The 12157-nt window shown below is 40.7% G+C and overlaps 1 protein-coding gene across 3 annotated transcripts in view; it reads left to right on the forward strand.

The window, feature by feature from the left end:
• Kat2b (lysine acetyltransferase 2B) overlaps window positions 1–11018 on the forward strand; it is a 106718-nt gene extending 95700 nt beyond the window's left edge. Inside the window, exons 14-18 of one of the 3 annotated variants that reach the window (XM_031348556.1) lie at window positions 1869–1983; window positions 3705–3741; window positions 3948–4011; window positions 4119–4203; window positions 9003–11018. In XM_031348556.1, coding sequence (XP_031204416.1) covers window positions 1869–1983; window positions 3705–3741; window positions 3948–4011; window positions 4119–4203; window positions 9003–9196 — 495 coding nt within the window. In that variant the 3' untranslated portion in view covers window positions 9197–11018. Of the gene's footprint in view, window positions 1–1868; window positions 1984–3704; window positions 3742–3947; window positions 4012–4118; window positions 4204–9002 lie in introns of those variants that run through there. The other 2 variants (XM_031348557.1, XM_031348558.1) reach the window with 2 other exon arrangements.
• Window positions 11019–12157: the final 1139 nt, after the last annotated feature.

Genomic DNA, 12157 nt, shown 5'->3' on the forward strand with positions numbered 1-12157 from the left:
CCCCCCCCCCCCCACACACATATACAATGTATCTTGCTCATATCCACTCTCTACTCCTCCCTCCAGCATCACAACTTCATACCTTAAAGAATAACACCTAAATCACTAATTCTAGTTACTGCTGCCCATGCATTCACATACATGGGGTCATCCACTGAGGCACTGACAACCTATCAATGGCCACACTTGCAAAGGAAAGTGACTCTCCCTCCAAAGCTATCAGTTCTATTGGCTTTTCATCTAAGGGCATGACATCTGGAATTTTTACTCTGTTCATGATGTAATTTTTATTTTATTTTTTAAAGATTAATTAATTCATTAAATGTATATGAGTACACTGTAGCTGTACAGATGATTGTGTGACTTCATGTGGTTCTTGGGAATTAGGACCTCTGCTTGTTCAGCCGTGCTGGCTCTGGCCCCAAATTTTATTTATTATTATATATAAGTACACTGTAGCTATTTTCAGATGTGCCAGAAGAGGGCATCAGATCTCATTACGGGTGGTTGTGAGCCACCGTGTGGTTTCTGGGATCTGAACTCAGGACCTTCAGAAGAGCAGTCAGTGCTCTTACCCACTGAGTCATCTCACCAGCCCTCATGATGTAGTTTTTAACTCTCGTGCAGGTAAATACAACTTCTGTGAGTTCATGTGTGTATGCATACCAGTGTGTATCCTGAGACCTTCCTTTTACAACATTCCTCCTGGTCTGCTGGCTCTTGCATTCTTTCTGCCCTCTCTTCCATGATGTTCTCTGAGCCTTTGGGGTTGCACCCGCATACCTTTATTTTCACTGTTTTGAACTAGATTTTTAAAAGAGAGCTGCAACCATACCATAATAAAATAATTATTTTCTAGAGACAGGCTAAGAATCTCTTATCCAAATGCTCCTGACCCAAGTATTTTAGAGTCTGTTCTTTTCTTCTCCATTATTTCCATTGACTTACTGATTGAGCATCTTTAATGAGGAACTCCAAAATCCAAAATACTCTAAAATGTCGGACTCCACTTGTGGAAAGCCCCTTGAGGAATAACAGCAGGGAATAAGCTATGTATACTGAGAACGTTTCTAGTCCAGGAATGATTAGAATCAGCTGAAGGTGGAGAGAGGCATGTCTACAGGTGAGATAGCTTCATAGAATACCTGTGTGTACTGGGGTGGTAATGAACAAAGATCAGGTCAGTGACCAGCACAGAAGGTAACGGACACAGAATAGATAGGACCATGTAGAAAGAACGGGAGAAAGGTGACAGGCAGGGAGGTGTGTGGCTGCTTATGTGCATGCCTATGAGGAGGTTGCTGTGGACTGTGATTCTTACATCTTAGCCCATATGTGAAACTACAAGAGGCTGCACCTAGAGGGGCCCCAGCCAACCTCCAGCCAGCCCCCTTCCTTCCTTCTCTGTGATGGTCAGTTCCCTAGTGGCAAAGAGTTGGGTGAATGTTACTAGATGGGTATGGTATAAAAGAATACTTCTTTTAAAAGACATATTTAAACTTTTTGTATTTATGTATGGACACACACACACACACACACACACACACACACACACACACACTCCATGACATGTGTGAAAGCCAGATAACAACTTGCTGGGGATGATGGTCTCCTTTCTCTATGTGGAATTGCAGGGATTGAACTCAGGTCTTTGGGCTTGGTGGTAGGCCTCTTTACCCCTTTTGCCATGTTAGTGGCCCCAGAATTCTTCTGCCTCTTACCTCCTAATATATATTCAGCCTTCCCTCCCTTTTTGTCTTATATAAACTTGTATAGTCCCAGGAGCATCATCTGTTTGGTTTATCTGACTTGTCCTTGTCTGTGGTGTGGCTTCTTTAACTAACCACATATTTTCCTGTACTTTTCAGATCATTAAAAAGCTGATAGAAAGAAAACAAGCTCAGATTCGAAAAGTCTACCCTGGACTTTCATGTTTCAAAGACGGAGTTCGGCAGATTCCTATAGAAAGCATTCCTGGAATCAGTATGTATACGAGACTTTTTTAAAAAGCAGGCGTGTCTGTTGCTCCTGTGAGATGTGTCTGAGATGATTTCCAGAGTGCAGTCATTTGAGAAGTTCTCACCTGTCTCCTTTTCCATGTGTGATGTTTCTGGTCCTCAAAGTGGGCAGCAAGCTGGTCGTGGAGGAGCTCCCCTGTAACCCCAGCATTGGGAGGCTAAGGCAGGAGGAGGTAGTGTTTGGGGCTAACCGAGACAAGAGTGAGACATTATCTGGGGCCGAGGAGGGCAATAATAAAGAGTTTCTGTTTTTTCTTCCTAACTCAACCTAGACAGTGTACCTTTTAAAAAAAAGAGTTATTAATATCCATAATTTATTCAGTCTGGCACCTGCACACAATGCTTGGCGACAGGAATGTGTACTAAGTAGCATGGAAACTCTGGACTTTTATATTATCAAATGGAGGAACTGGTCTTCAAATGGTTGTGTAAATTATCACACAGAAGGTCAGAAGAAGAAGCGAGCCACTCTGCTCTCCAAATCACCTCTGTGCACAAGCCACCCTGTGCCCCCGTGATGAACCCATTGCCTCCCTCTCCAAGTGATGGAGGTTACATCAGCTGTTTCAAGTTTTTATTTTACAGTAGCTTTCTTAAGAATTCTTTTTTATTCTCTAAAAGTGAACTGTATTGGGTTGAACCATACAAAATGACTGGGGTTTGTAGATTAGAAGCTAGCAATTACATTTGGCAATCTTACTTGATTTGAACCTAAGTTCTTATAATGACTCAATACTTCCCTGCCTCCAGCAGACAGACACAAAACTAAACTTTTCCCAGAAAGAGACAGGCTGCCTGTTTCATTGCATCTGCCCTGCCTCAGAACTCTCTTTGCTGAGCCCCAGGTCTCTTGTCCCTGTGTAGTCACTGTTAATGACTGAGTAATTGCCACATTGTTGAATGCCTAGTGGTGCCAGGTAATTTTTCTGTGTTTATTTTATTTGTTCATGATTTATTATTTTTCCCTTTGGTCAAATGTTTAGCTATTTGGACTTCTTTTTTTAAAAAACATCATTATTAGTATCAACTAAGTCCCAAGGGCTAAGCACACCTAGTTTCTGTAGTTCTGCTTTGTAAGTAGGTAAACCAGGAAGAGGTAAAGCGACCTTTTAAGGATAAGGGAAGAAGTCAAGTCCAGATCCCTTAGACACCAAGTCTCCATAAACCAGATTTGCATTGCGAGCAGGGGCTTGGGCAAACAAAACAGGGAGCAGAATATTGTCCTGAGCTAAAGTAATAGCAGCACTTTGGTGCAGGGTAGTTGAAGACATTAAACTTGCAGTTTAAAAGGGTAGTACTGTTTTCTTCTCTCCCTTTCTTCTTTCTTTTGAAGAGTTGGGATACTTGTCTTAGTAGACACTAGCTGAGACAGAGGCTCAGGGATACAGCACTTGCCTCAGTGGTGGTGTGTGGTATTAGCTTCAGTACTCAGCACTCCAGAACCAAGTGAACAATGAATGAATCAAGAGAACAAAAGATGTTAATATAGCTGCCAGTCTGTGAAAACCTTTTATGTTGTAAGCTGTGTGAGAAAGAAAATCTATGCCACTAATTGCAGTGTGTCTCCCCTAATAGACATTTATTGAGATGTGGCTGTCTTGTATGATGCTTTTGATGAGTAGTAAGTATGTTATTCTCTTGACCCAAAGCAGTTCTCATTTAGTGTTTAATTTTGTTGACATATAGGAGAGACAGGCTGGAAACCAAGTGGAAAAGAGAAAAGGTAAGCAAGCTGGGCTGGAGGATATTAATGGAAGTGCTCTTCCCCCTTCCAGCGCGTTAGAGGAAAAGGGCCAAGTGATGTTAATTGGTGCACAGCAGTTGGTGGGCTTCAGTTCCTAGGCTGGGACCTGTGAGGCTGAGCTGAGTGGTGAAGAGGCTGGGAGCAAGAACACTAATCCTTTTTCCTCTGCTCTCTATTCTTTCAAGTAAAGAGCCCAAAGACCCTGAGCAGCTTTACAGCACCCTCAAGAACATCCTGCAGCAGGTGAAGGTGGGTGTGCTTGTCTTCTATCTCAATGCTCTTATATTGAAGTGATTTCCCACTTGACATTTCCGTCTGAGATGCCTTATTATTATTATTATCTTCTTTTACTCAAGAGCCATCAAAGTGCTTGGCCTTTCATGGAACCAGTGAAGAGAACAGAAGCTCCAGGATATTATGAAGTTATAAGGTTCCCCATGGGTAATGCTATTGCAATTTTCTCAGTATAGATAGAGAACTGGATGGTGGTGTGGGAGACCGATGTCAACTAATGTGGACTTGTCCTCTGTGACAATGAGTGTGTATTGAGAAGGAAGTGGGTGTCATTCAGGAACATTCTGTGCATTTTCAGTATACTAGTTGTGGAGTATAAGTAGGGATCTTACTGTAGGCAGTTCTGGATTACAAACTATTTGGATGTAGCTGCCTACTGTGTTACTGATGAAAAGAAAGCAGGCTTTTATCTTTTTTATATGGTTTGAGTCTGCCAAAAGTCATTCTTTTCTTTTTGTTTGTTTTGTTTTTGTTTTTGTTATTTTTCGAGACAGGGTTTCTCTGTGTAGCCCTGGTTGTCCTGGAACTCACTTTGTAGACCAGGCTGGCCTCAAACTCAGAAATCTACCTGCCTCTGCCTCCCAAGTGCTGGGATTAAAGGTGTGCGCCACCACTGCCTGTCTTTTTTTTTTTTTTTTAATTTAGTCATTCTTGTTTTTAAGGATTGTTTGAGATAGAGGGTAGAGAGGTGGCTCAGTAGTTAAGAGCACTGGCTGCTCTCACAGAGGATTGGGTTAATTCCCGGCCCCCACATGGTGTCTCACAACTGTTTGTAACTCAAATCCCAGGGGATTTGACTTCCTTAAGCATTGTCTGCATGTAGTCACTATTCTATTTCTGGAAAAAGATACCATGATCAAAGAAATTCTTATGAAAGGAAACATTTAAGGGCTTGTTTACAGTTTCAGAGGTTTAGTCCATTATCATAATGTTGAAGTATGGTGAGAAGCAGGTATGCATTAGAACAGTAGCTGAGAGCTATATCTTGGTTCATAAGCAGAGGGAGAGACTGGGCCTGATATGAATTTTTTGACCCCCAAAGTCCATGCCTAGTGACACACTTCTTCCAACAAGTCCATCCCTCCTAATCCTTCTAATCCTTTCAAATAGCACCATTCCAAGTGACTAAGCATTCAAATATATGAGCCTGTGAAAGCCATTCTTTGTCAAACTACCACACCATACACATAAAGGGTTTTTGTCTTTCCTCCCTCCCTCTACCCCTGTCCCCAAAGTCAGGACCTCTTTATTAGCCCTAGCTGACCTGGAGATCACTACGTATGCTAGGCTGGCCTCAAACTTACAGCAGTCCACCTATCTCAACTTTCAAATGTTGGAATTATGGGTGTGTGTCAATATGCTTGGCCACATAAATCTTTTTTTTTTTTTAAAGAAGTTTTGAAGTTAACAGAATGAGGGTAGATTAAGCTTTCTTATGGCTAGACTTTCAGAGGGAAAGACTCTAGTAAATGATTTTTCCCAGACTATAGATGCCATATGTGTATTTCCTATAATTTTTTTATAAAACTATATTGTTGTGTGTGTGTATGGTGTGTACATGTGAAGTCAAGTGTCATAGCACATAAGCAAAGGAGAGATGACAGCTTTGTGGTATGCCATAATTACCTCTACCTGTTGAACTATTTTACCAGCTTCTGTATAGTTCTAATTTAACCATTTTCCAAATCCAAAAACTACACAATATGCTTCTGGAATGTGGAATTATAGAACTTGGGCTTTACCTATGTTGGGGTAACAGGAACAATCAATTCAGAATCCTCAAATTAAATCAGCTTGTCAGGGTGCAGTGACAAGTAGCTGAAGCAAAAGCCAGAGGATGTGTCTGTCCTCTTTCCTGTTCCCAGTATCAGAGTTGGAGAGGGAGAATCAGGGACTCACTGCCTCCTGGGTGATGAGTTTCTTACATGTCTCTTCATGACATTCATTTCCATATAGATGTTATATGTGGTTATTGGAGAATTTCAATGGAGCGTGAAAACTCTATATCATTCCCCCCTCCTGCTCCAATATATTGTAAGAAAACCAAGGAGAGATGTGACCTAGTGTACAATTCTGATTGGAAACATCATCTGGGAAGTAGTTATGTTCTGCTTCAAACCTGTTATCACGGTGTGTGTGTGTGTGTGTGTGTGTGTGTGTGTGTGCGCGCGTGTGTGTGCATGTGTGTGTGTGTGTGCACATGTTGGTACCCAGGCCAGAAGAGGACACCAGATCCCCTTGGAGACTACGTTTTGACAGTTTTGAACCTCTTGCTGTAGGTGTTGGATTTGAACTATGGTTGGCATGCAAGAACAATTAGAGCTCTTCTGAGCCATCTCTTCAGAGCCTCTCAACCTCCTTTTTGTCCTCACTGAGCCCTGTTGAGCTTAGGGAGAGTAATTAATTCCTTTCTCAGCACCCATTCCCCATTGCACTAGCAGAGCTATCAGTCTCCTCAGTCAAAATGTAATCATTGCCTGCACAAGAACAGGTCTTGCTTGTTTCCACCTGAGAGGGCTATGAGCTTCTCCAGTCAGGTACTACTTGTGTGCACAGCTGAGGAGAACACTGACTCCACTGCTTAAGACTGATGATGCCTGGGAAATGTGCCTAGACAAAGTTAACTAAAACATCCAGCTACGCTCTGTAAGAGTGAGTAATTATTATCTCCTTGGGATGTGAAATGTCTAACCCTTTCCTGGGATGAGACAGGACTGTTAGGTCACTGCAACACTTACTCTGTTCCTGTTGCCTTTGAATTTTTTTGAAAGCACCCCTTCTCTTTCCATCATATTCTAAAACTTCTTCTCCCATATGGATGGAGTCTAACTTGTCTCAGGGATACATACAGGGGGCCTTGGCTGAGTACTCTTTACCATGTATAACTTTTCTTAGCATGTTTCTCTACTTACATAGAGTTCCCAGGTTGGGACACAGAGGGAAGGAACATAGAATAATTTAATATGGCTCCATGTTTCTTTGTGTTTAACATTGTGTGTGTGTGTGTGCGCGCGCGCGTGCGCGTGTGTGGACACATGCTTGTATATGTATATGAGTACTATGGCACATATGTGGAGGAGAGAGGACAACTTGCAGGAGTTGGTAATTTGCTGTGTGGTATCCATCAGGACTGGCACCCATCTCATTAGCCATCCATATTTATTTTATATGCTCCCTCCCCTTTTTGGTCAGTTCATAGAATCTAAGATATCTGGAAGAAGAAAGATATTATCCTTTTAAAACAGCAAGTGTGGAAGAAGGGATGAACCAGTTGTACTTCTTTGGGAAGGCTGAAGCTTCTGGGAGTCTACATTTGTTCTTGCTAGCAACTCTTTGATTTTTAACCAGTCCCATTCTAAGAAAGAGTTTGAAAAGCTTTGAACCAACTTCTGGACTTTTCATTTTTTTTAAAAAATGTTTTGTTTATTTGTATGTATGTATGTATGTATTTATATATGTATTTATTTTTCAAGATAGGGTTTCTCTGTGTAGACCTGGTGGTCCTAGAATTCACTTTGTGGATCAAGCTTGCCTTGAACTCAGAGATCTATCTGCCTCTGCCTCCTGAATCCTGGGATTAAGAGTCTGCCACCACACCCAGTTCTAATTTTCTTCTTAAAATTTTGTGTGTAAAAGTGTTTGCCAGCATGTATGTATGTACACCATGCATGAGCAGTGCCTGCAGAGGTTATAGAAGGGTCACTGGATCTCCTGGACCTGGACTTAGACATGTGGGTTATGGTTGTGAGCCACTTGTGGATGCTGGGAAGGGTCATTGACTCTCCTGGACCTGGACTTAGACATGTGGGTTATGGTTGTGAGCCGCTTTTGCCTGTGTCCTCAGCAAGCTAGTGCTCTTATTGCCTAGCCACCTCTCTACCTCCCAACCTTGTATCAGACCATCTCTGCACAGGTTTCATCCTGTTTTCACTTGTTATTTTGAGGCATAATATCACTAAGTAGGCCTCACACTCACTCCTTTTGCTTCAGCTTCCTGGATGCTGGCTTACCTCATGACTCATTCTTTTTGCACTTTACTGTTGATTATTTCCTGTCGGTTTAGTTTTCTGTTCAGCCACTTCACCCAGAGACTCAGCTTCCTTCATCTTCTTTCCTTAATGAGAACTGTCCCACAGAGGTATTGGGAATCGAACTCAGGTCCCCTGCAGGAACAATATGCACTATCAATTTTAATGAGGGGAAATAGATTATTTTTGGCTAGAACAATGGTTCAGCACTTAAGAGCACTGGCTGCTCTTCCAGAGGATCTGGGTTTGATTCTCAGCATCCATGTAGTCACTTACAACCCTTTTTAATTCTAGTTCTAGTGGATTCTATGTCCTCTTCTGACCTCAGAGATCGCTAGGCATGTATGTGGCACACAGACATACACAGACACAAAATATCTATACAATTGAAATAACAATAAATAAGTAGATTATTTGGTAAAGTTGGCCATTTTGACTTCACTGATGGACCCTCAACCAAAAATTAGTTGTTTTACTTTTAGTATTATATGTGCTAGTCACTGTATTTGCAAATATATTAATTTCTCTTTGTATCCCACAAGAACAACTGTAAATTTAGTAATCTGAGCTCAGCCTGATAATTTTTAGTGGTCAAAGATTCTGTGCCAGTGTTCTGTATGCCCCACTCAGCATCCATGAGTCCTCCACTGTCTCTTAGCCTCCTGGTGCACAATAAGAGATGGGTGCAGATGACTACTGATGCTCCTGTTAATGGCAGTGTCTGTGCAGTGTTATATAAGAAATCCTTCTCAGTACTTACAAATTGTTTTTGCTTATTCCAAAGAATTTCTCTTTAATATGGCATCAGAGTGATAAAAATGTAAGCAAATCAAGAGTGTAGATTCCTTCCCAAATCCCCTTTGTCAGTTGCTGAGAGGGAGGAGTCAACAGTTGCTAATGTTGTTGTTTCCTGTGCAGATCTGAAAACCATGAGTGAACGCCTCAGAAACAGGTACTATGTGTCTAAGAAGTTATTTATGGCAGACTTGCAACGAGTGTTCACCAACTGCAAGGAGTACAACCCTCCCGAGAGCGAGTACTACAAATGTGCCAGCATCCTGGAAAAGTTCTTCTTCAGTAAAATTAAGGAAGCAGGGTTGATTGACAAGTGATTTCTTTCCCTTAGACACACATCAGCAGTGTGCCTAAAGTAGGTCATTTAGGTTTTTGGTTGCTTTTGTTTTTTAATTGTACATCATGTGTTGAAGAGACTTGTAATAATTAGCACTTTCGAAAAACAAACAAAACCTCCTTTTAGCTTTTCAGAGACATATTTAAATGGAAATCATAGATTTTTTTTTTTATTTTGTGGAATAGATTTTAATCTATTTGCTACTATCATGTAATTTTTCTCTGGCATGTCCAGTGGCTGACTATTGCATGGTAGATGATCAGGGGCTTCCTCAAAACCTGGATGTGAGGAAATTGCACACAGTACCAAGATTTGGAGGAATCTAGAGAAAATTTTGACCATGAATGTCTCCATTTTTTTCTAATGGAACATGAGAGTTTATTTTATTCTGAAGGACTTTAAGGGTCCATGATACACCTGTGCTGTGAATGAACTGTGTGATGTTTGAAGTCTCATTGTAGACCTTTTGTAAGTATCTATTTTTAAAACACTCATCTAGATGAGGTGCTTTGAGCAGTTCTGAAAAAATGCAGCTTGCACAATAGCAGCTGCTTTGACTCCTAAGGGAGGGAGGGACTTTTTATAAGCTCCCGGGGCTTTGATCACTCTGTCTACCTATTACAGACTTGAGAGTGCACAACCACTATTTAATAATTTGGCAGATATGTGTCCATCTCATATTTGACTTTGCCCAAGTTCTAAAAGATCCGTTCCTAGGCCACAAAGGTGTCAACTTGAAAACATTTGAGGTTGAGTCAATGTTAAGACATGTGGCCTAAACACGAACCCAGGGGAGCCTTACTTCAATCTGTAAGGATTCTTTATAGTTTCTGGTACATTTAACCCCACCAGCAGTGTCTATGTGAACATTTCCCATTTGCACTTCCAGATTTTTGTTTGTCTGAGGTGAACTGAATTCTCACCAAAGTTTAGGCCAGTATTTTAATACCTGCATTGTTTTATTGGTCCAGGGCTATATCCCACTAACATTCGCCATACAGTTTTATTAACCATTTTGTCTTGGGACTCCAGCTTAGTGCTTGGATTGGTTTCTTAATTACACTACACAGAAAAGTGGGACACTTGCCAGCCCAACTCTGGGAAAAACCAACTAAGATACAACCGTATTCAGTGAAGGCCACCTTAACGGCCTCGACACTAATTTTTATGATGCAAATTTATAAACTGATTTTTTTTGTAAAGGCTGAGGTTTAAAAAATGTATTTAATGTATGTTTTCTATCAGCATAAATTATATTGGGTCACTAATGGTCATTAAAAATAGTGTGCGGAGGTAGTGTGCTTGAAGGAAGATATCCTGGCATTGCTACTGAGTACTGCTTCTGACATGGAAGGCATGCTATATGTTCATAGCATTCACTGAAGATCACACTGAAGATGCCTCAACACTTGGAAATGTAAGGAACACTTTGAGTGGTGGCTAGAGTTCTAATGAAGAATGATAATCCAGGTTGCATTAAGTATTTCAGACTGGTTTAAAAACAGCTTTGTACTGATTTTGCTGAAGCGTCTGTCCAGTTTGGTATCCTGTGAAAGTTTGTTATTTCCTGGGTAGACATTCTTAAAGAGTATTGTCTTTAAAATCAGATGGTCTCTTCTATATTGAAAGCATTTTTATGTTTTCTAATTTAAAATTAATATTTTCTTATAGATATTGTGCAATAAAGCAGAAGTAGAATGTGGTTTTTGCAAATGCTTTAACGGCCGACAAAAACTTTACATTTGTAAAATTAATATATTGTACTGGTACAAAATAGTTTTAAATTATATTTTGAAAAGCTCTGTCTGGTGTTCTGTTTTATTTTTCTAACAGTCTGAAGTTAAAAAGAACAATGTATCACCTGGTATGAGCATCGATTGCTCTTAATCTTTAGCTCTTTGTAAAGGCTGAGGTTTAAAAAATGTATTTAATGTATGTTTTCTATCAGAAACATGATAGAAACATGTGAACATGTCTAGAACTGCCACAGTTGTAGGAAATTTTATAAACAAAAGAAAACAAAGTAAAGCAAACCCTCTTTGTGGGGCTAGAGAGATGGTTACGTTCACTTCTAGAGGGCATAAGGTTGGTTCCCTAGCACCCACATCTGAAGCCTGCCATTCCGGCTCCAGATCATCTATCCTCTGTTCTCCACAGGTACCTGTACTCATGTGCAAATATCTATACACACATATATACACATAATTGAAAATAAGATAAAAATACAGTTTGCTGGAATGTCAGAAGGAAGATACTTCCTTTGTGTCACTCACTAAACCACTAGCACTGAGAAAAATTTCATTCACATAAATAATGTCAGAAGTTTAAAAAAAACTATTTCCATTTTTTATCTGTCAGAGGAATGGGGAGAGGGCAAAATGCATATGAGTTTTAAAACGCCTATCATTCTCGAAACTCTCTCTCAAGCAATTACATCTGATCTGGGTAAGAGGACCCAGTAGTAGCTGTGCTGTTCGATGATTTCCTGAGCTAGAAGCAGGCCTTTGTCCTTTAAGCCTTCTGTAGTATCAAAAACAATGGTGTGAAAGGCAGGCTTCTGAGACCACAGGGAGAAGGGGCATGCACCCTATCATGCTCAAAACCCTGGGTTCATTCTCACCAGGAACAGGGAGGCAGAGTAGAGGTGCAGATGGTAATGTCAACCCATGTTCAAATGACATGTATTCTTAGTTGAGACTCTCTCAAGTAAGGAATGGATGAGAGTACAGGGTGGGGGAGACAGATGTTGAATGTCCTCTTACACATGAGCTAATGTCTCCACCCTATACATTTATAGTAAAAAAAAGATTCTATTTTTGTGAACTTATCTAATGTGCATGCGTGTGTGTGTGTGTGTGTGTGTGTGTGTGTATGAAGGCACAGCATGATGCTGGGTGACTTCCTCAATCATTCTTTACCTCATCTTTTTTTGGGGGGGGTC

Source organism: Mastomys coucha, unplaced genomic scaffold (assembly GCF_008632895.1).
Source record: "Mastomys coucha isolate ucsf_1 unplaced genomic scaffold, UCSF_Mcou_1 pScaffold3, whole genome shotgun sequence".
Taxonomy (NCBI): Eukaryota; Metazoa; Chordata; class Mammalia; order Rodentia; family Muridae; genus Mastomys; species Mastomys coucha.